General features: G+C 43.2%; 1 protein-coding gene across 1 annotated transcript in view; it reads right to left on the reverse strand.

Annotated features, from left to right (window-relative positions):
• The window catches only part of tafa4b (TAFA chemokine like family member 4b), a 51,544-nt gene that overhangs the window by 12,257 nt on the left and 14,647 nt on the right, over positions 1 to 24,640 (reverse strand). The window contains exons 3-5 of the mRNA XM_061832214.1: positions 17,405 to 17,525; positions 13,180 to 13,295; positions 5,831 to 5,986 (exon numbers count right to left, since the gene is read on the reverse strand). Coding sequence (XP_061688198.1) covers positions 5,831 to 5,986; positions 13,180 to 13,295; positions 17,405 to 17,472 — 340 coding nt within the window. The 5' untranslated portion in view covers positions 17,473 to 17,525. The remainder of the gene's footprint in view (positions 1 to 5,830; positions 5,987 to 13,179; positions 13,296 to 17,404; positions 17,526 to 24,640) is intronic.

Here is a 24,640-nt window from a genome sequence, read left to right on the forward strand (position 1 = left end):
ACAAAGGGCTTCACTCAATAGGCCAACACAGCCTTGTGTGCGTGTATTGGCGTGTGCGTGGTTCAAATACGAAACACATATACACATTCGAACACATAAACACACATGCACAAACACTTATGCTGCACATAAGATAAGCAGTCCAACCGAAAACCCTCAGGCTTGGTAACTGGACAGCACAGCGATCCTGAGGTAATTGAAGATAGGGTCACTGTTCTTTCTATTATGATTGACTCACATGGAGGGACAGTGTGTGCATTACAAGAATACACAAGGGTGGAGTAAAACCCAGCAAGAAATAGATTACACAGCTACACATAAGCACACACACGAGGAAAAACGAGCAGCGTGACCATAACAGGACTGAGAGTAGATCAGACACTTTAGTAAACAACTGCCAGCAGATGTTCCACAAAAGTCCTTGACTGTAGATGTCTTAAATCACAGAAACCACTCAACGTGTTCAATACTAACTGGATGCTACTAAAAATGGTCTTCCTGTTAGGGCCTTGCATGTTCTCCCTGTGAATGTATGGATTTTTTGCGGGTACTCTGGTTTCCTCCCACATTCCAAAGACAGGAATTTTAGTTTAATTGAGAACTTGAAATTGTCCGTAGGTGTGAATCGTGCTCGTGTAGCTGTGCATTGGCTGGCCAACATTTCAGGGTGCACTTTGCCTCTCGCGCAAACTGAACGGGATTGGATTCAGCACACCAATGAAGATACGCGATACAGGGAATGGATGGATCAAATGACCAAATGTTGTTGATTTTTTACTAACTTCCCAAGGCAAATTCTTTGTGGAACAAACATCTTTGCCAAGATACACAAATTTGATTCAGTCATGTTAGAGTTGGAGCAAGACAGATACCACAAAATGAAGTAATGGCATGTTGACCTGGCAAGTGGTCCAATCCACTAATGGTAGGGTTCTGCTCATGTGGGTTTTCTTGCAGTACTCTACCCGCTTCCTACATTTTGAAAACATGCATCCACCCAACTGTCTTCTTCTGTGAGACATAGTCCCCTTGACAGGTTCTGGGTCTTTCCTCGGGGCCTCTTACCAATGGAACGTGCCCGAAACACTTCACCAGGGAGGCCTCCAGGACAAATCCTAACCAGATGGCTGAGGCACCTCATCTGGCTCCGGCGAATGCAGAGAAGTAGTGGCAAAACACTGAGCCCCTCTAGGAGGACCAAGCTTTTGATCACTCCTAGAGAGAACCTAAACATTCCGCCACCTGCAGCTTGGCTTCCTGTAGTCTCTTCACTTGCCAGTGTTGCCAATCTTTAGATCATGGCTGACTCTTCGGTCAGATGACACACCTGACACCCACCTTCACCCATTCCAACCAGTTTCTTCACTTCCTTATGACACTCGCGATTGCCCTGGATTGTTGATCCTAAGTATTTGAAGTCATGAACCCTCTCTATCTCTTCTACCTGCACCCTCATTCTTCCTCCTCATCCCTCCCATTGATGCACATACAGTATATTCTGTCTTGCTTCAGCTAATCTTCATTCCTCTCCTTTCCAGTACATGCCTCCATCTTTGCAATTGAAGAGTTTGTTTTCAAAACGAGACATAGGCACTTTTTTCAGATTTACGAAACTCGCGCCAAAATTATGCATTCGGAGCTGGATAATTTTGGCGCGAGTTTTGTAAATCTGAAAAAAAAGCCTATGTCTCGTTTTGAAAACAAACTCTTCAATTGTTTCTCCACCTGCTCCCTGCTTTCACTGCATATCACAATGTCATCTGCTAACATCATGCTCCAAGGGGATTCCAGTCTAACCTCATCTGTCAGCAAACACGAAGGGACCTCCAGGCTGCTACTTCTCGGTCCACCACACTTTTCTCCTTGACTCTCCATCCATACATCCATCCATCCATCCATCCATCCATGGTTCCATTCTCAACATTGTTTATCCTGTTCAGGGTTACGGGCGCTGAACCCTATCGTTTCTTATCCGTTGGGTGAAAGGCAAACTACACCCTGAACTGGTCGCTAGTAAGTCGTGGGGTACACACATTAAACATAAGAATCTCAATTTCAAGTTTCAGCCTCATCACTCAATTGACCCCTCCGTGGATATTGCGCAATCCGCGTCACTGACCAATCAGAGGCCAGAGATCTGCATAAACCAAAGCCCGTTTTTGCTCCCGCCATTTTCTCAGACAACATTGCATGGTCCGCTATAGGTTTTGTTAGCGTTTTATCGCGTATTTGGGTTATTTTACAAAAAATATGGTTAAGAGGTGTAGTCACGAACTTTGTAATAGTGACGACAGGTATCCTGAAAGGCTAGTTGGTGGAGTTCGATTCGTACCTTTTCCAAAACCGAAGACCCAGTACGAAAAATGCCTTCGATGGATCAAACTTTGTGGAAGACCGCATCATCAACTAAATCAATCTAATATCAACCGGAACACATTTGTTTGCACGAAGGTATGCCCTATATTTGATTTTCAATACATGTCTCGTATAAATGAATTCGAAGTTCTTCGCTAGCATAACACTGCTGCGTGTGAACGATTGACACTTATTCTTTGTTGAGCGATATTTAGCGATGATCGGACTGCACAAACGTGTCGCTTTTTTGCTGGCTCGTGGCAGAAGCTTAACCAGACTGTATTTGCACGAAGATATGCCCTAAATTTGATTTTTAATACACGTCTCGTATAAATGAATGAGACGTTCTTCGCTAGCATAACATTGCTACGTGTGAATGATTGAATGAAATCAGAAGCACAGCCTCTCTCTCAGTTCAGAATTTATTGTATTTAGAATCTATAATATATCGTTGATTTGAATGAAATCAGAAGCATGGCGTCTGTCTCAGTTAACAATGTATTGTATTTTATTGTATTTGCCATTTTTTACGAATTGTTTGTCTTACGTCAGCGCACGTGGCGTGACGTCACTTCGGGAGGCGTGGTTAAGTGCCCTGTACGGAGGGGTCAATTCATATTCTTTTCATGTTCAAGACATTCTCAGCCAACTCTTCCTTAAAAAAAAACAATTTATTTTCCCATTTACACCATCCATCCATTTTCTGACCCGTTTATCCTGACAAGGATTGGGGGAGTGCTGAAGCTAATCTCAGCTGTCATCGGGCAGGAGGCAAGGTACACCCTGAACTGGTTGCCAGCCAATCGCAGGGCACATAGAGACAGACAACAGCCGCACTCACAATTACACCTAGAGGGAATTTAGAATGTCAAATTAAAGCATGTTTTCGGAGTGTGGGAGGAAACCAGAGTTCCCAGAGAAAAACACACGCAGGGACGGGGAGAACAAGCAAACTCCACATAGGTAGGGCCGGGATTTGAACCCCAGTCCACAGAACTGTGAGGCTAACGCTCTACAGCTGCGTCACCGTGCCGCCCATCTGCACCATAGCAAAGTTATTTGAACCCTGTGCCTGAACTTACTGTCTTACTGCCTTTCCACCTGCTCTCCTGGACACACAGTATATATATATATATATATATATTCTCTTTCTCTCTAAAAATCCCTATTCCACTTCCTTCATCTTCAATCCAAGTTTAGTTGAATTTCCACTGGTGCCCTGTCAGTTAGTGGCAGACATTGGCAGCACAGGCCACAACCGATCCGGTATGGAATTCTTTGGATGAACACTTTCCAATCTATCCCCTGCAATAAACTGGGATTGACTGTAGTTTATTCCAGAAAACAAGCAGTGTTTTTCCTCCAGAATATTGCCAGATGTAGCTCTTGATATCTTTTTCTAGCTGTATGACTGACTTTCTTACTGTTATTTACGTAATGCTTCACCATTCTGGTTTTCTCCAGGCACTTCGGTTTACTCTCACATTCTAAAAACATGCCTGAATAGAAGACTCTAAATTTCCCCTAGGTGTGAATGGTTGATTGTTTCTTTGTGCCCTACGATTGGCTGGCAACCAGTTGAGGGTGTACCCTGCCTCCTGCCCAATGACAGCTGGAATAGGCTCCAGCACTGCCACGACCCTTCTGAGGATAAGCGGCTTGACAAATGGATGGATGTATTGTTTGAAAAAGAACATTTTAACAAGTTCATTTTCAAAGTTATGTAAAGTAGTTATACTCATTAGCATAGCATAAACAGGAAGTTTGCTAACCTGTTTTCCAGGTTTGGTGTTATGTGTGCTGCACTGACTTTATCACACAGCGCTAGTTATATTATAAAATCAACATGATGGCTTTTTTATTACAAGGAAAAATAAACTATAATAGTTATTTAGAAAAAAAGTTTCATTCACAGTAATGATTCTTGCCAGGCTGCAGCCGGTAAAAGGACTTGCTGCTGTTTGCTCCTGTTTCAGCTCCATCAATAATGCAAGTCCATTTACACCATGGCCATTCCACACTGGTTGGCAACAGAGTGGGGTTTGTCTCTCTCTTTCAACGGAGGAGTGTGGGAGAGGTGCTGGCGTGCTCGGGTGTGTGGCTGAGGGTGGATCGTTTGGAAGCGCGAACTCCGAGGTCGAGCGTGACTCGGGAGATGAGTGCTGCTCAGCACTGGATTTGCAAGTGCGAGGCAGCGAGATTGAGAGGCGAGATTTGAATCAATTGCAAGACTCAGACAATCGTGGCGTGTGTGCACAAATGTGGAAGGGAGCAATTAAGATTCACCCATCCTCATCTAAAATAATTTGTCACTGAGAGACTTTTAATCATCATCCCTCTTATTTTTGGATGTGCTTTTAATTGGTGTCTTCTTTCCTATTGGAAAACTTTGTATAAAAGCTCCACCAAACATCTCACAATGTCCCTTATTTATTTGCGCTTCTGTTACAAAACAAATCATTGTGACTACAGTTGCTTGGTTTTATCATTATCAACCCATTGCTCCTATTTAAGATCTCATCAAAAGAGGTTAAACAACAAATCTAGTTCTTTATTGCGTGAAATGAAAAATTAAAATGAACTAGAAGATGAGGTACGTTTGTGATTTAAATGTGAAAAGCACCTTCTACTGGTCTCATGATGGTATAGGATTAATAACACCAAAGTGTGATGCGTGTGTGTATGTGTTTTATTAAGGAGTATAGACCATTATTAAAATCCAATCATCCATTTTCTGAGCCGCTTATCCTCACAAGGGTCACGGGGAGTGTGCTGGAGCTTGTCCCAGCTGTCAACTGGCAGGAGGCGGGGTACACCCTGAACTGTTTGCCAGCCAATCCTAGGGCACATGGAGACAAACAACTGCACTGACAATCACACCAATGGGCAATATGGAGTCTCCAATGAATGCATATTTTTAGGGTGCGGGAGGAAAGCAGAGTGCCCCAAGAAAACCCACACAGGCATGGGAAGAACATGCAAACTCCACACAGGCGGGGCCGGGATTTGAACCCCAGTCCTCAAAACTGTGAGGCAGATGCTCTAACCAGTTGTGCCATCCCCATGATAAATATTTATATTATTATTATTACTATTAAATCATGATTATTTCCTGACTTCATTATGAAATTGCGATGGTCAAGACAAGCTGTCCAAATGAACTATGCAGGTTTGTTTAACATGGAATTGTGTCTTAAATCAAATCAGATACCTTAACATGAAGCTGAAATTTCTGATCTTAAGGTCAGATATTTTTTTTTTTGTTGTTGGTCAGGTGTTAGCTGGTGACCAGTTCAGGGTGTTCCCCGCCTCTCACCCAAAATCAGCTGGGTCACCCGCAACCCTCCAGAGAGGAAGCACTTGAAAGGGGATGAATGTTTCCTTCTGAATGATGCTATCTGACCAGGATTGCCTATATTGTTACACATACTCCAATGTTGTGAAGTGATTACTATTTTTTGTTTTTGTTTTTTACCTTCCACACATGAGGGTCTGGCTCTGGTGGTGCCAGCAACTTGCCCGGGGAAACAGGAACACTTGACAGTTTGGGAACGCTCCTCAATCTTATTCTTATTACAGCAGCGATGGACAGCCACAACCTCACATGTCCCCTGCTTCACCTGGTAGGAGACTGGACACAGACACACCGATGGAGACAGATGTCACTTACCTCAAATTCAAAGACATTCAAACAGTTGGTGGTAGAACTTGTATATTTATTTTCCCTTTGTTGATTCCAAACATTGAAAGCATTTGTAGTTATTTGAAATGTGAAAATAATGGGTTTCATTCTGTGCCAAGGGCTCTCATTAAATATATCTGTTGCTCTTGATGTCAGATGAAGGAAGAAAAAAAAATAAAAGTAGCGAGTCCGTTTGAGTGCACGTGCATGCAAGTGTGTTGTGTAATGTCACCTTTTAAGTATAATTGCATTTCAGCTGAAACCTCTCTTGTGCAAACATCTTAAAAGCTACCTTGATTTTATACAAACCTCCTTGGAGAACTGCAAGTTAATTGTAACATTCTCGTGACACTAATGAGGGACAAGGCTGCATTTAAAGTCATGTACATTTAACACAGAGTGTCCATGCCTGGTGAACAAACTGTATCAAGGTGTGCACATGTGTGAAGTTTCTAAATTTAAGCTATTTCTTCCCAATCCCACTGTAAACTAGCCTTTTTATGATTTATGTATACCTGCTCAAATATGGAATACAATAAATATATCTTTATAATAATTATTATAAATATATATTATAATATAATATATTATAATTTTTATTGACACTAGCAAATAGTTATTTTTCTAGGAAACTGTTTTGTTGGAGTCCCACTTGGGACAAAATAAATTACAATTGGTGTAACCCTCGGTGGCGCACCTCTAGGGCATTGGGCTCACAGTTCTGAGGACTGGAGTTCAAATCCTGACCCCACCTGTGTGAAGTTTGCATGTTTTCCCTGTGGCTGCATGGATTTTCTCCGGGCACTCCTGTACTGATTATCGATCACAACAATACGTCATTATTTTACAAGACCCCACGACCCTTGAGAGGATAGGGGGCTCAGGTAATGATGGATGGATATATTTCAAGACAAGAGCGTAAAGAAATGAAATAAAATAACAAGATCATGCAGAGAAATGATAAGAACATAGACTAGCAGGAGAGAAGCAGATTAATCTGAAAGTGCATACTTCCTCAGAACATAAAAATAAAGAACTGCACCGCCAGTGGCATCTTCACACAATGTAAAATCATCTTTAATACTTGTTTACTGCATCTGAGATCATTACAATAACCACCCTTTATTTTTCCTGTGGGGAAAAAGAAGAATGCTTTAGCCAAGAAATCAAACAGCAGGGGCTGCTTTTGAGGAAATACAGTCCTAACGATTAGGGGCATTTTCACCACTGAGCACATGTGCAGACAGAAAATATGAAGATAACGTGTAAACCAGGAATGATTGGTCAAAGGTAATCTTCCCTAATGGTTTCCGAAGGGATTCCCAAGGACTTATCTTTAGTTTTGTTGTGCACCTCTTGGCCTCTCAAACATTTCCTGAGTAAACCCTGCAAGCGACACTGCAACGTATAAGCCTCTTTGCAGTCCCATGAACAGCAGGGTGAGACTGAGCCATGAGCTCAAGTGTCATTTATGTACGTGACTTTACACATACTCCAGAACTTTCCGCGCTCAGCTCAATGGCCCTTGCAGGCAGACACAAAAACACAGACAAACACACTCTGCAGAGGATCCTATTTCTGCAGGCCATGGCCCCACTCATCTTTTCTGATTTAAAGTTTGTTTGTTCTCTTCTCCACAGAGAACCGTCATTGATCCTTTGCTCTCAGAGTGTCCCTGTGCTATCATACCTGCACTTTCATTCACCCCCCAAGCGCCCCCCCCACACACACACACACTTACACACACACACACACACACATATACTCCCGTGTCTGAGGCTGAGACAGCTGTTGGAGTTCATTCATTCATACAAACAAATATGAATGACCCATTAAAATGTTGAATAAAACAAAAACTGATGACAAACAAACTGAGGGAGGTGTGTGTTGCCAGTAGATACTGTAATTTAAATACTGTACAGTACATACTGTAGATCTAGAGTGGTGACCCATATCAAGTTGCATCAAAGCTTTTGAATACAACTTACAAACATCCACCAAACAAAAATTTCTGAATTTCTGACGTGTGAAAATTGCAGTATGAGTTGAAACTTTTTCCATTCATTATCCGAAACGCTTATCCTCACAAGGGTCACAAGAGTGCTAGTGCCCATCCCAGCCATCTTCGGTCAGGAGGCGGGGTACACCTTGAACTGGTTCCCAGCCAATCGCAAAATTGTTATTTTTTGTATATTACCTCTATACTGTCCATTTTTTCCTATCATGGGTGGGTGTGGAATATATCCCCCGCAATAAGTGGCGGTTCATTGCACGTCATCTTTTATTTCACTGTAGGGAAGTTATGAATGGTCCCTGCCAGTTCTAATTGAGAGAAACTACACAGTAGTCTGGACTTCTGGAGTACAGCAACATGTTATGAGAGCTGCTGCCTCTGAGCACTCGGGTATTTAAGATTTTATGTGTGCAGAGGTCCAGTCTCCGGCTATACACACACTTAATAAGAGCGTATCTAATGTTTCAATACTGCCAATAAACCACTTTGTTATGACCATTAAAGAGTAATAGCGCATACTACACACAGATGAGGAGCTTTCTCAAGCATGGCTAAACACTTCGAATCCTGCAGTGTACAAAAGGAAAGCGGGAGGGCAAGGGGGTGATAACCACAATGACACTGTGAACAGGAAACGCAACCTTGAACTCTTGGCTCAGATAACCATTTCAAATACTGTGCAGTACAGACACAGCAAGAACATCATCCAATTTATCTGCTATCAATATCTGACAGTCATGCCCAGAAGAAAGGATTCCCACTAAATGTTTCATTTCAAAGAAGTCAGTATAGTGCAGCTCCCAAAGTAAATATGCACAATAGATCATGATACAATGATAAGTTGTGCTGATGGAATATTTTACACACATTGCTGGATCTGCTCTCTTAAATCCTCACAAATTTTCTAGTCTAGTCCAGTCTTTGGATTGTGGGGGTTGTGAGATTTATCTTTGTTCTTTCCCAACACTTGCAGCATCTTATCCTCACCTCGCCCTTGTGCAAATCATCAATCCTCCAGACATTATCGGCGTCTAACAGGCCCAGATCAGACCTCATTTCACATTTTGCACATTTTCATTTGAGGTCAATTTGTGACGTGACTGGTCAAGAGGTGTGACTTTTGTGTGCCCACAGTAAGCAGAAGGGGAAGGGGGAAGTCACAGAAAAAAAATTACAGTGAGAACACAAACTGGAGTAAGGGAGAAACAAGAGTGTGCGAGAGGACTGTGAGAGATGCAGCGATGGTGAAAGTTAGATATGTTTTCAACATTTTAAAGTTAGTGGATAGAGCATCTGCCACACAGTTCTGAGGTTCAGGGTTCAAATCGTGGACCCGCCAGTGTGGAGTTTGCATGTTCTCCTTGTGCCTGCGTGATTTTTGGCAACCAGTCCAGGGTGTACCCTGCCTCCTGCCCCTAAGGTGGCTGGAATAGTGTCCAGCAGTAATGTGACCTTTGCGAGGATAAGCAGATAATGGATGGATGGATGGATGGGTGAATAGACTGTTTAATGAGAGAGTGTAAACTCCAAAAGTAAGCGTTAATAGCTGCATTAGGTCCTGTGTATGCATATTTCACTCATTATGTTAGACGAGAAAAGACAAGCAACAGAACAGCTTGCCGTTAATGAATGTGCTCACAAAATAACAGAATGCCTCCATCATAGCATTCTTTAACCTCTAGAGCCACCCTGTGGTAGCGAATAGAAGTTCAGCTGTGATGTGTACCCAACAAATAAACAAACGCTCACCATCCAATTAGCTAGCCTTCTATTCCGTTTATTGCCACGAGGGTCACCGGTGAGTTTTCGCCTAACCCAGCAGATTTTAAGAAAGAAGACCGTGGACTAACCACCAGACAATAACAAGATACGTATGGACAAACAACCGTTCACACTAACACTGATGACAATGTACCTTAAAATCTTACCCAAAATGGTGAATATGATTTTTCTACCTGGAAAAAAAAAATCAGCATAGACACAGCCAATTACTTTTTTAGGCTGAAATTACATCTTGTGTATGATGCTAATATTCACAGCCAACAAGCCTTAAACCTCAACCAATTAGAATAAGCTCTTTCTAAAAAGCAGCAGTTGATTTGGGACCAAGTCATCTTGTTCCACAGAGAGGGGGAACCAGGGGGGGGGGGGGCACCCGTGACCTTCACAATACACAAGGCCTGCAATTAGTGGTGTCCCTGCCGTAAGCAGGCTGCCTCCTCTCGATCAAAAGGAAAACTAATCCCATCACTCACTGCCCAGACTGCAGTATGGTTGCATTTCGACTCCAAATAAAGGTCACCTTGCGAAACAAAATGGCAGGAGAAAAGAAGGTGAGATAATTCACAAAATTATCATAATTAAGTTTGGGAAAGAGTTGACTTTGGGTTGACAGTGCTGTCTTCCTACGCCTGCTGAAATTCTTAGCTTGTGGGCCACAAATTCTCAACCACATTACAATTAATAACTTTTTGTGCAACTAGTTCCCAAAACTGGTTAATTATCGCTTGATATAATCCATCCATCCATCCATCCATTTTCTAAGCAGTTTATCCTCATAAGGGCCGCAGGAGTGCTGGAGCCTATCCCAGCGGTCAACGGGCAGGAGGCAGGGTACACCCTGAACTGGTTGCCAGCCAATTTTAGGGCACACGGAAACAGACAACAGTCACACTCACAATCCCATCTAAGGGCAATTTAGAGTGTCCGATTAATGTTGCATGTTTTTGGAATGTGGGAGGAAACCGGAGTGCCCAGAAAAAATCCACGCAGGCACGGGGAAAACAAGCAAACTCCACACACGTGGGGATTTGAACCTCGGGCCTCAGAACTGTGAGACTAACACACTAACCACGCATCTATTACAACAACTTGTTTAAAGACTTTGGCGATGAACAAATGTGAAAATGATGTGGGGGTGAGTGTATTTCACAGCATCCCATTATAATACATTTCGATACACATGAAAAAAACAATTGCCAATGCTGGAAACTACTGTAAATTTGAGAGAATTGTTTGCAATTTGTGACTGGGGACTAGTTCAGGATTTAGTCTGCTTTTCGCCTGATGTTGGCTAGCCCTATGACACTAAAATGGATAAGCGTTGTTGTAAATGTGAATGGATGAAACATTTTTCATTTGATGTGAAGATTGAACAAGTACAGTAGTTTCAAGAATTTCCATTCCTATCTCAGGAATGTACCAAAGCAACTGAAAAAGGTGTAATAAGACACACAGTCAACAGAGAGTCCATTTTCTTTACAGTACAAGTGGCAGCAACTAAAGAAATTATTTGACTGGAGGGGAATGTGGTGCATATTAATGGAAACACTGATAATAATGAGCCCCTTCAAATCTGACGTTCTGGGCTCATGAGAGATATTCTCAATCAGGAGCGACCCCTAGCCGCTGAGGGGCGGACTGAAAAATGTCAGCAGAACTCCTGAAGTGTTGGATATCTCAGAGCACGTTCAGTAGATCAGATCTCAACAACGCTGATAAATTTGTGTTGACTTCAGCTGACAGCTAAAGTGCGATTTGCATCCGTACGGCAGACTCCATCATTCAGTGTTTGCATCAAAGCCCAAAAGAAGGGCTTGTCTCTATCAATGATTTCCAACGTGTGCAATGGCAAATCAGCTATGCCGCGGAAAGTTAAGAAGTTTAGCTTATTTTGGGCCGGCACAGTGGCCGACTGTTCAATAGTTGGGGATTCAAATCTTGACCCTGGCCGTCGTGTGTAGCGTTTGTGTGTTTTCCCCGCGCGTGTGTGGGTCTATTCCAAAAACATGCACATTAGGTTCATAAAAGAGTCAACTTTGTCCCTGTGCATGAGTGGTCATTTGTCTTTATGTTCCCTGCAATTGTCGAGCAACTAGTCTCGGGTGGGCCTTGCCACTCTTCCAAGGTTTGCTGGAATAGTCTCCAGCACACCTTCAACAATATCGAGGAAAAGCAGTACAGAAGACTGATTGATAGTCCAAACACTATTATTTATTACAATTTACTGTATATACAACAATGATAACGATTAAAGGAGAAATCGTCTACTTAAAGTGTATATAGCTTCACATGTTGAAACAGTCACTCAAGTGACAAGTGCTACCCGAGTGTAATTAATATCACTTCCAATTTTAACTCCAGGTGTCAAATTCAGGGACGAGAAAAGCACAACTTTAACACCGCGCTTGTAAAATGTTAACACACTAAAGAGGCAGTGATCACAGATGAATGTGATAATTGTAACTAGAGAAAAGCATGCTGGGAAACAGCACCTCCATCGAGGCACTACCTAGCTTTTTTTTTGTTTGTTTTGATGGTGCGATCTGACACACTGATATGACACATAAACTACAAATCCCATAATGCGGTCCAAGATGGAGAAAGATGTCTCGAATTATCCATCCATCAATTTTCTTAGTCGCTTTATCCTCACTAGGGTCACGGAAGTGCTGGAGCCTATCCCAGTTGTCAACGTGAAGGCGGCAGGGTAAACCCTGTAGTGGTTGCCAGCCAATCGCAGGGCACATAGAGACAGACAGCCGCACTCACAATCACACCTAGGGGTTTTTTAGAGTGTCCAATTAATGTTGCATGTTTTTGGGATGTGGGAGGAAACCGGAATTCCCAGAGAAAAACCCACGCAGGCACGGGGAGAACACACAAACTCCACACAGGCGGGTCCGGGATCGAACCCGGGCCTCAGAACTGTGAGGCCAACACTTTCCAGCTGAGCCTCCATGCCGCCTGTCTCAAATTATTCACACAAATTTATCCCCAATTTACATTTTTAAAATCCACAAATATAAGCGTGATTTACTTACTTTACTAGTTATTTTTCTTAATGTTGTGTGTGCAAGTATCATGGATCAGCGGGCACATGCATGTATTTTTGAGACAAAGTTAATGCAGTTTTCAAGATATTTACACACACAAATTGAGATTATTCACGTGTTGGAAGCAACAGCCTAGCTCACATTCAATCAGGAGAGGGGACAGTGAGATTAGCTCAGCCTGTTTCCATCAGGACCGAGATGGCTCAGGCGAAAGAAACATCTCAGGCAATGACAGTGTAATTAACCTCGTGTGGTATTTGTTAAAGGGGCTCTGCGCAAGATCTGATGTGTACCTGTCGATCCCCGATGGTTGCGGTTGCCAGTTGCCACAGGGTCAACGCAGACCATCGCCAAGGCAACGAGGTAGGCCACCTGCAAAGGCCAAGCTGACCTGCCCCACAGTTTCATCCTGCGAGAAGCGATGAGAAAAGCGAGGCACATGGTGGGTGAAGAGAGAAGGGAAAAGGCCATGTGCAGAGATTACAACCTCAAGGCAGAAGGGAAAAACTGCAGAAGACATTGCTTTTTGAACAGGTAACAACATTGGGAGGAGTGAGTCAGCAGAGGTCAAAGGTGAAAAATGAGAAGGGGATAGAAGTTTTCACAGCACATACTGTAACATAACGTGCTGGTCCATCAAATAACAATGGCTGCACTGTCTTCTCATTCTTTATATCCAATATGATGAGTACTTCCAATTTACTTTTGGTAGTTGCCAGTTATGGGACATGATGATGATGATGAGGAGGAGGAGGAGGATGAAAGTGTTCACAGTGAATGAAACCTTTTATCTGACGTGGCAGCACAGTGGGTGACTGGATAGATTGCCTACCTCAAAGTTCTGAAGACATTCTGCATGTGTTACAACAGTGTGGCTTCATAGTTAAAGAGTATGGGTACTAGAGCGGCCTGCCTGCAGTCCAGACGCGTCTCTCATTGGAAATGTGTGGCACATTCATTCCATCCATCTTATACCACTTACACACTCTGAGGTCTAACTTTTCTGGGGGTATACAGGGGTGATCCCAGGTGAGCCTAGAGACATAGTCTCTCCAGCATTTCCTGGGTCTGGAAGGTGGACCAGAATTTCCTTGAAGCCTTCCGTAGGTCATTCTCTATAGCCTCACTGAAGTCCTCCCATGAGTTTTTGCTTCAGTGACCAAAAAAGCTGCATTTTGCTTGGCCAACTGGTATCCATCAGCTGCCTCAAGAGTCCCACAGCCCAAAAAGGCCCGGTAGAACTCCTTATTCAACTTGATGCCATCCCTCACTGTTGGTGTTCGACAACGTGTTTGGGGATTGCCACCACCATAGGCACCAACCACCTTTCAGCCACAGGTCTGGTCGGCCGCCTCAGTAATGGAGGCACAGAACATTGTCCACTCCAACTCGATGTCACCCGCCTCCCGCGGAACATGAGCAAAGTTCTGTCAGAGGTGCGAGTTGAAAGTCCTTCTGACAAGAGATTCTGCCAGCCGTTCCCAGAAGAACCTCACAATTTATTTGGGCCTGCCACGTCAGACTGGCATCTTACCCCACCATTGGAGTCAAATCACCACCAGCGTGTGATCAGTTGACAACTCCACCTTTTTCTTCACCTGAGTTTCCAAGAAATGCGGCCGCAATTCCGATGACATGATCACAAAGTCGATCATAGAACTACAACGTAAGGTGCACATGTGGACACCCTTATGCTTGAACAGGGTCTTCGTTACGGACTACCACGATGAGCACAGAAGTCCAATAACAGAACTCATCAGGGAGCCGTTCCTCGCAATCAGGCCCTTCCAGGTCTCATTGGTATTGTCCACATTAACAGTGAAGTCGCCCAACAAAATGATGGAGACCCCAGAGAGAGTCATCTCTAAATGGTTTTGTTTTTCCTGTGATTTGCTGGTGACGAGTTCAGGGTGCAGCCACCTTTGGCGCGAAGACAGCTGGGATAGGCTCCAGCACTCCAGTGATCTTTGTGAGGATAAGATGGACAGAGGTTAATGAATGAATGAATGAATGAATGAATGAAGGGTTGGTTAACACATTCATCTCACACTTCTGAGTTTGCATGTCTCCCCATGCCTGCGTGCATTTTGGTTCTCTAGCTTCCATCCATCCATCCATCATCCATCCATCCATCCATCCATCCATCCATCATCTGAGCCGCATATCCTCACAACGGTTGCTGGAGTGCTGGAGCCTATCTCAGCTATTTTCAGGCAGGAAACGGGGATCACCCACCCAACCAGGTTACCAGCGAATCATAGGGCTGTCATGGTTCTGCCGGTCCAGCCCGGGCTGTGTGGGTTCCCGCACAGTCGCGCTGATTGGGAGGCGCACACCTGCGCCTCATGCTGGCTGATTGGCCCCGGTGTATATAGGACCCTGCGGACGACTGGTCCTTCGCCAGATCATTGCAACTCATCCCCCATTCCTGCACTCCCGTATCTCTGATCGTGAACCTGTGTGTACCGACCTCCGCCTGTTCTTCGACCAACTCGATAAGCCTGACTCCTTTGACACTCCTGCCTTCTTTGATCGATCTCCCGTGTACCGACTCCTGCCTGCCCGCGGACCTGCTCTCTTCGCCCGACGTCCTGACTACCGCTGCTGCACCTGACTGTCTGCCTGATCCCCGACCTTGGAACAATAAACGTTTTTCCCAAATTACCTCTGCGTCTCCCGAGTCCTGCATTTGGGTCCTCCTTCCGTCTTGATGGGTCGTGACAAGGGCATGTCTAAACAAACAACCATCCGCACTCACAATCACACATAGACAATTTAGAGTCTCCAATTAATCAATGGTTTTGGGATGTGGGAGGGAACTGCAGTGCTCGGTTTAAACCAATGCACGCACGGGGAGAACATCCAAACTCCACACAAGCGCAGATTTGAACCCCAGACCTTAGAATTGTAAGGCAGACAACTCTAGCTTCCTCCCACATTAAAACAAAAATGCTTCATTGGTCCATTAAGGGTTAATGTAAATGTGAATCTATTCTAGTCTATGTTATAATACACCATATCCAGTCTTACACAGACGATTAAAAAACCATGGGCATGAAATAATATGATCATTAAAGCTCCACTGACATGAAATGCATGATTTCAAAAAAAAGGTAGATGGAATGGACCCATCCGTTTTTTCACCACAAAACATGATTTTGACGTATAAGGCTTTTTTAACCCCCGCCAAGAAAATCCTCTCGAGGGATTTGTTTTGGAGAAGAAGCAGGAAGTGACGTTATCACCAGAAGCACACTCAGGCGGTCTCGTATGTTTATACTAGTTTTACTTGCTTGAAAGTAGCTCTTTGCTCCTTCGTGTTGGCCAAAATGCCGGCTCGTTGTATTGCTGGATATTGTTCGAACACTCGGGAGGATGGATTTACGCTTCATATGTTTCCAAAAGAAAAATGGATTGCACAGGTGCAAAGAATGATAATTGTGTTCACGTGCATGTCGGCGCCGTGTCCGCCGATCACGGCTTTGGCCGGGGTGGCTCATCGCGGCGCCGAGCTGGGCCTCTTTACTGCGTTGTCATTGCTCATGGCTGGGTGACCCATCATCAGCGACGTTGTTTATCGCCACTGCCGTCCACTGCATTGTTCATCGCCGACGCCGTCGGCGGCATTGTTCATTCATCGCACTTGTTCATCGATGACGGCGTTGGCGGTGTTGTTCATCCATTGCCGTTGTTCATCGTTGACAGTAGCCGCGGATGGCGGCGGCGATGAACAGCGTTGCCCAAGATGCCGCACTCAGCCGCGAGCAACGACAATGCTGTAAAGCGGCCTGGGTCGGCATCGTAATGAGCCAGACTGGCCGAAGCCGTCAACAGCTTGTCATGGTCGGGCTGCGGTGGCTCGTTCCACCCTGCCACGGCGTTGTCACTTGCGGCTGAGTACGCTACATACTGTCATACTGTCTGGGAGTCTGTTGTTAGTTAGAAGTGGTCCGCAGATCATCTAAATATTGCTCGAAACGATAGGGTAATATTGCCCCGGTAACTTCACTCGATTGTGAGATGTTCTCTTCTTCAAAAAGAGCTTCCGTGTCAGAAAGGGCATCGGAAAAATCACAAAATCTCTGTTGTTCCTCTCCCATAGCAGGTGCCACTACGTGTTTTCAATGGCGAATGGCCTAGTGTGACATCTGCTGATGACTTTGCAGGTAATATGGCAACACTGGAATCTCAAGTGAGACTTCTGCAACTTTGCACATGAATGACACACTCTCCGCTCGTATTTGTTTTTTTTGCATAGACATTGAAATGAATAATGTTATATGTATTTTTCATTATAATATCTATTTTAGAATGTTAATAGGCATGTCATTTGGGCTTTAAACCTTTTGTTTTATTTTCCAAAAATGGTTGTTTGTCCAGTAGTATTTGGACAATCAATTGCAACATTCTACTGGAGGATTTAGGTATTACCCAACATTTCATAGGCTGAAAAAACAATTGCTTCGCTCAATATGATAATCATGATCTCGATCCCTTACCGTGTCCTTTTCTGTTTACCTGGTTGCCTTTTTAATGGGTCTATCCCACTGAGTAGCCTCTTTAAAAACAACAGGCCATGGCTGCATCCATTCCCACCTTAGCTCGTCTCTTCTTCCTTGTCTTGCTTCTTTTTCTCCTCCTGAAATGAGCAAGCACAAAGGTCAGAGGCCATTGTACTCGAGAGTTCCTCATCACATCTCGAATAGCCTTGTATGAAGATACTCACTAAGGTACACACACACACACACACACACGCATGCACAGACCTACTTGCATGCTCAATTATGCACACAAAGAGGTAGAGATGTGAAAATCTAGATTCTGTCAGATCCGTTGTTTACAATAGGTTCACCTAGCCCCAGGCTCAATGTGATCCCCACTCTTTGGCACTTTTTCTCATACACATTTGCAGATACCGGACACGCATATCCTGCAAATACTATACATCCACAAAAAACATGCATGGTGATGGATGTGTGTTTGTCCGTATCTTTGATTTTAAAATGAGTATACAAAATCCAAAATATAGACTAGTCATCATTCAGCAGGCCCCGAAGACCCACTAATGGTGATGAAACTCCCTTGTCACACATTCACGTGTGGACTTGGACACACGTTTGCACACAACCTGTTTGCAAGGTAAATTCAAACAGAGGGACAGTAGTCGCCTGGAGAGATTCTCCCCAAATACAAGTGAGTGCACACACAAACGGTAAATTAGAATCCCCCTCATAAGTGTCTGTCAACACACTTTTCTTTCCAAAGGGACTAACTCAGCAAACAGAATGAAAGACAACAGATTCGCATTAATAATAACAAAATGTCCTCCCCTCTACAAACCTTCCTTATTCATCAGGCCTCATTCAAATTCAACTCAGCCTGGTGCAAAGGCTTGGGACCTTACAAGGGATGCGTCAGCTTCAACCAGACATTAGCAGTCCACGTCGTGCCACTGACCCCTAGCGGTGATAAATGTAAAAGCGCCAGGGACTTTCAGGTGGCCGTTTGTTACTTTCCAGGCCATATTTAGCACGAAGGTCTTCATTTTAAATTGCACATGATTAAAATCTGGTAAACTGACCTAATAATCTACTTGTTCCCTTTAAAAGAAGCACATGATATGTCAGTATAACACGTTAGTCATGTGTAACCCATGGATATGTTTAAATGAAGCATAGATAGATAGATAGATAGATAGATAGATAGATAGATAGATAGATAGATAGATAGATAGATAGATAGATAGATAGATAGATAGATAGATAGATAGATAGATAGATAGAAGATAGATAGATAGATAGATAGATAGATAGATAGATAGATAGATAGATAGATAGATAGATAGATAGATAGATAGATAGATAGATAGATAGATAGATAGATAGATAGATAGATAGATAGATAGATAGATAGATAGATAGATAGATAGATAGATAGATAGATAGATAGAGATAGATAGATAGAGATAGATAGATAGATAGATAGATAGATAGATAGATAGATAGATAGATAGATAGATAGATAGATAGATAGTAGATAGATAGATAGATAGATAGATAGATAGATAGATAGATAGATAGATAGATAGATAGATAGATAGATAGATAGATAGATAGATAGATAGATAGATTAGATAGATAGATAGATAGATAGATAGATAGACCAAACGTGCATTTTTTGGGGAATGTCGAAGGAAGATAAAACCCACAATAGCACAGGAAACATGAAAACATCACAGAGGAAGACCAAGCCGAGATTGTAACCCAGAACCTAAAAACACATACACATGCTAATCACGTGTTCACTGTGCTCCCAATACATCTTTACACCTCATGTGATTTACAGTACAGTACACACATTGCTATTTTTTTCTGGAATCTAGCTGGCAAACAAAATCAAATGACAACATGACCCGAAGGTGGCAAGAACAGATGTGTGAGTTGAAAGAACTCTTGTAAAAACTATCAGCAACAGGAAAGGAACATAGCAGCTCTGGGTGAATATCAAGTGTGGTGGTGTTTCAGTGCCATATTGATAAGTGACACCAGCAGTGAGAGAGAGGAAACGAGTGAGACAGATTGTGAAATGTATCACAGTGTTGGCATGGGGGGTGGTTAGGAGAAAGTAAGAAAGAATGTGAATGTAAGAAAATGAGATGATGATAAGTGTAAGGTAAAATACACAAACAGAAATTGAATGGCTTCATTTACAGAGTGCATTCTGCTTTGCTTATGGCAGAGGAGCTGTCACATTTGTTTCCGAGAGCTTAAGCTTTTTCTCGACAGTATTTCTTGATAGTATTTACATATTTCTATGTTCTAGAGTGATGATCTAGATTGATGTTATTGGTAAGGCTCGTGTATTTTCCATTCGGGGGAATTCTGTAGAAATACGTAAGATGCTTGGCGTATGTTGTGTGGCAGGTTGATTAGGCATGCTGCATGGAAGCACAGTAGCCCATATCTTATTCTCTTTTGAAAGGCAGAGCCACGGTGTGCATTTTTATCAGCTTTGGTCGATGATACACTTATTAAAAGAGTCCAATAAAACTGGATGAGTGTTTATGTGGGTGAACATCCGTTATTATTTGGAGCCATTTGTGTTCAGACATACGATTTGGTCAAGGCCACGAATATATTTATGATTAAGTTCTAGAAAATTTGTCCTGTCATGAAAACATAACACAAAAAGTTGAATCTCATAAAAAACATTTTAGATGGAAGTGACACAAGAAAGAGGGGAAAAGATTGTCGAAAGATATGTGGGTCTGTGTTTATGGAAAAATAAGCAAATACCACCATCATCCGTGATATAATGTTTAGAAACTGGCGACACCACACAAAATTTTCACACAAAGCTCTGCTCTTGAAAAAAAAAAAAGAAAGAAAAAAGGCGTTTATCCACTAATTGAATGGAATTAGGTTTTGTATGAAATCCTACTAAATCATCATGAGGAAACCATTGTGCATTTTCAGCCTTGGGATAGTGGGATTTATTGGATGTTGGCAGCCACAAGAACACTTTTTCTCTTTGTCTTTCACACACACACACGCACGCACACGCAAACACAGACACACACAGTAAAGAAATAGTGAGGCAGTCTATCAAACTATGCACGGTCTCACTCTTGCTTAAATAAACCCTGCACAACGTCACACTTCTCACTATGTGAGACGTCACTATCTGTTTTTCCGTGCAGTCATTTCACACAAGTGACACGGGGGCTCATTGACATGCAATGAGACAATCCCACCCCAGCCACCAACATATCTGTGTGCCCTGCATCTCAACGGCATTATTTGCTGGCACATCTGCAAAGGTACGCACATACATTTCCCAAATTAAACTTGTACTTCGAGTCTCGGTGACCAGTTCTGTTTCCGTCTTAAAAGTCTTAATCAAAAACAAAACAGCATGACAATTCATGCATGATGGAGAAGTGTCTGACACACTCAAACATGAAGCTGAGTCAGTAAAGTCACAATTCACTTATGGTTCAGAGGCCACATGCAGCGAGCTAGAGCAGTAAAATTATAGCAGATTTAATACAATATTTCCTGTTTAAAAACTAATGTATTTATATTTTACCATTTTGTTAGGACATTTCATAAGAAATGTTAGCTTTAATTTCATCATCTACGTGTATGTTTAATTTCTGATCACAGCAATAATATTTACAGGCACAAAATTCACAGGCACATTTACTTAGGACTAAAAACGATAGTATTGCACTTAAAAACAAAATCATTTATGAAGCTCTAGAAACTATTTTCATTACATTTTCTGCATGTGTATATTAATAATGACAACTATCCCCCACTCCAAATATATTTTTTTTCCTCTTTTAAATTCATCCTGCAGAAGGGATTGAAGCCCCTTGTGGGCCGGTTTGGGCCATTCCAGAGTGTAGCCTGCCTCAAAATCACCCATGAGCTGAATGAGCTTTAGAAAATAAATGGATGGATGGAGTACTGTAAATTGCTACAATATGTGTTCTTTTTCACAAAAATTAATTTATCTGAGCCCGTGTCAAATAAATACTATGAATAATAAAGATTTACACACCTTAATCTTTCAATACCAGCTGAAGTTAAGGTGCACTTTCCCTTTGTGATCAATAATATTGTGAAAATGTAGACTACAATGGATGACAGGCCTATAAGAAAATTTAGTTTTGGCGGTGGTGTGGGGTGGATGAATATTTGCTTTTTGAATCAGTAGTAGTAGTAGTAGTAGTGCAATGCAGCCCTATGGGGGCACAAACCAGTGCAATCTGTAGGCCGGTCCCAAGCCCGGATAAATGCAGAGGGTTGCGTCAGGAAGGGCATCCGGCGTAAAAACTGTGCCAAACAAATATGAGCGTTCATCTAAAGAATCCCATACCGGATCGGTCGTGGCCCGGGTTAACAACGCCCGCCCCCGGCACTGCTAACCTGCAGGGCGTCGGTGGAAATTCAGCTACTGTGGGTCGAAGACAAAGAAGAGGAGGAAACCGGATCCAGCGTCAGAAGAAAAAGAGGAATGCACAGAGCCTACAACTGAGTGTAGGGACTTTGAATGTTGGGACTATGACAGGAAAAGCACAGGAGTTGGTTGACATGATGATTAGGAGAAAGGTTGATATTCTGTGCATCCAAGAGAGCAGGTGGAAAGGTAGTAAGGCTAGAAGTTTGGGAGCAGGGTTTAAATTATTCTACCACGGAGTAGATGGGAAGAGAAATGGAGTAGGGGTTATTTTAAAGGAAGAGCTGGCTAAGAATGTCTTGGAGGTGAAAAGAGTATCAGATCGAGTGATGAGACTAAAATTTGAAATTGAGGGTGTTATGTATAATGTGGTTAGCGGCTATGCACCACAGGTAGGATGTGACCTAGAGTTGAAAGAGAAATTCTGGAAGGAACTAGATGAAGTAGTTCTGAGCATCCCAGACAGCGAGAGAGTTGTGATTGGTGCAGATTGTAATGGACATATTGGTAAAGGAAACAGGGGCGATGAAGAAGTGATGGGTAAGTACGGCATCCAGGAAAGGAACTTTGAAGGGCAGATGGTGGTGGACTTTGCAAAAAGGATGGAGATGGCTGTAGTGAACACTTATTTCCAGAAGAGGGAGGAACATATAGTGACCTACAAGAGCGGAGGTAGAACCACGCAGGTAGATTATATTTTGTGCAGACGATGTAATCTGAAGGAGGTTACTGACTGTAAAGTAGTGGTAGGGGAGAGTGTAGCTCGACAGCATAGGATGGTAGTATGTAGGATGATTCTGGTGGTGGGTAGGAAGATTAAGAAGACAAAGGTAGAGCAGAGAACCATGTGGTGGAAGCTGAAAAAGGAAGAATGTTGTGCAGCCTTTCGGAAAGAGGTGAGACAGGCTCTCGATGGACAACCGAAGCTCCCGGAAGACTGGACGACGACAGCCAAGGTGATCAGAGAGACAGGCAGGAGAGTACTTGGTGTGTCATCTGGTAGGAAAGGGGAGAAGGAGACTTGGTGGTGGAACCCCAAAATACAGGGAGTCATACAAGGAAAGAGATTAGCGAAGAAGAAGTGGGATACTGAGAGGACTGAGGAGAGGCAAAAGGAGTACATCGAGATGCGACGTAGGGCAAAGGTAGAGGTGGCAAAGGCTAAACAAGAGGCATATGAAGACATGTACACCAGGTTGGACACGAAAGAAGGAGAAAAGGATCTCTACAGGTTGGCCAGACAGAGGGATAGAGATGGGAAGGATGTGCAGCAGGTCAGGGTGATTAAGGATAGAGATGGAAATGTGTTGACTGGTGCCGGTAGTGTACTAAATAGATGGAAAGAATACTTTGAGAAGTTGATGAATGAAGAAAATGAGAGAGAAGGAAGAGTTGAAGAGGCAAGAGTGAAGGACCAGGAAGTGGAAATGATTACTAAGGGGGAAGTCAGAAAGGCACTACAAAGGATGAAAACTGGAAAGGCAGTTGGTCCTGATGACATACCGGTAGAGGTATGGAAGCAATTTGGAGAGATGGCTGTGGAGTTTTTGACCAACTTATTCAACAGAATACTAGCGGGCGAAAAGATGCCTGAAGAATGGCGGAAAAGTTTTCTAGTTCCCATTTTTAAGAACAAAGGGGATGTTCAGAGCTGTGGGAACTATAGAGGAATAAAGTTGATGAGCCACACAATGAAGTTATGGGAAAGAGTAGTGGAGGCTAGACTCAGGACAGAAGTAAGTATCTGCGAGCAACAGTATGGTTTCATGCCTAGAAAGAGTACCACAGATGCATTATTTGCCTTGAGGATGCTCGTGGAAAAGTACAGAGAAGGTCAGAAGGAGCTACATTGCGTCTTTGTGGATCTAGAGAAAGCCTATGACAGAGTACCAAGAGAGGAACTGTGGTACTGCATGCGTAAGTCTGGTGTGGCAGAGAAGTATGTTAAAATAGTACAGGACATGTATGATGGCAGCAGAACAATGGTGAGGTGTGCCTTAGGTGTGACAGAGGAATTTAAGGTGGAGGTGGGACTGCATCAGGGATCAGCTCTGAGCCCCTTCCTGTTTGCAGTGGTAATGGATAGGCTGACAGATGAGGTTAGACTGGAATCCCCTTGGACCATGATGTTCGCAGATGATATTGTCATATGCAGTGAAAGCAGGGAGCATGCAGAGGAACAATTGGAAAGATGGAGACATGCACTGGAAAGGAGAGGAATGAAGATTAGCCGAAGTAAAACAGAATATATGTGCGTGAATGAGAAAAGTGGAGGGGGAAGAGTGAGGCTACAGGGAGAAGAGATAGCGAGGGTCGACGACTTCAAATACTTGGGGTCAACAATACAGAGCAATGGAGAGTGTGGTCAGGAAGTGAAGAAACGGGTCCAAGCAGGTTGGAACAGCTGGCGAAAGGTGTCTGGTGTGTTATGTGACAGAAGAGTGTCTGCTAGGATGAAGGGCAAAGTTTACAAAACAGTGGTGAGGCCGGCCATGATGTACGGATTAGAGACAGTGGCACTGAAGAAACAACAGGAAGCTGAACTGGAGGTGGCAGAAATGAAGATGTTGAGGTTCTCGCTCGGAGTGACCAGGTTGGATAGGATTAGAAATGAGCTCATTAGAGGGACAGCCAAAGCTGGATGTTTTGGAGACAAGATTCGAGAGAGCAGACTTCGATGGTTTGGACATGTTCAGAGGCGTGAGAGTGAGTATATTGGTAGAAGGATGCTGAGGATGGAGCTCCCAGGCAAAAGAGCGAGAGGAAGACCAAAGAGAAGGTTTATGGATG

Source organism: Syngnathoides biaculeatus, chromosome 10, assembly GCF_019802595.1.
Source record: "Syngnathoides biaculeatus isolate LvHL_M chromosome 10, ASM1980259v1, whole genome shotgun sequence".
Taxonomy (NCBI): Eukaryota; Metazoa; Chordata; class Actinopteri; order Syngnathiformes; family Syngnathidae; genus Syngnathoides; species Syngnathoides biaculeatus.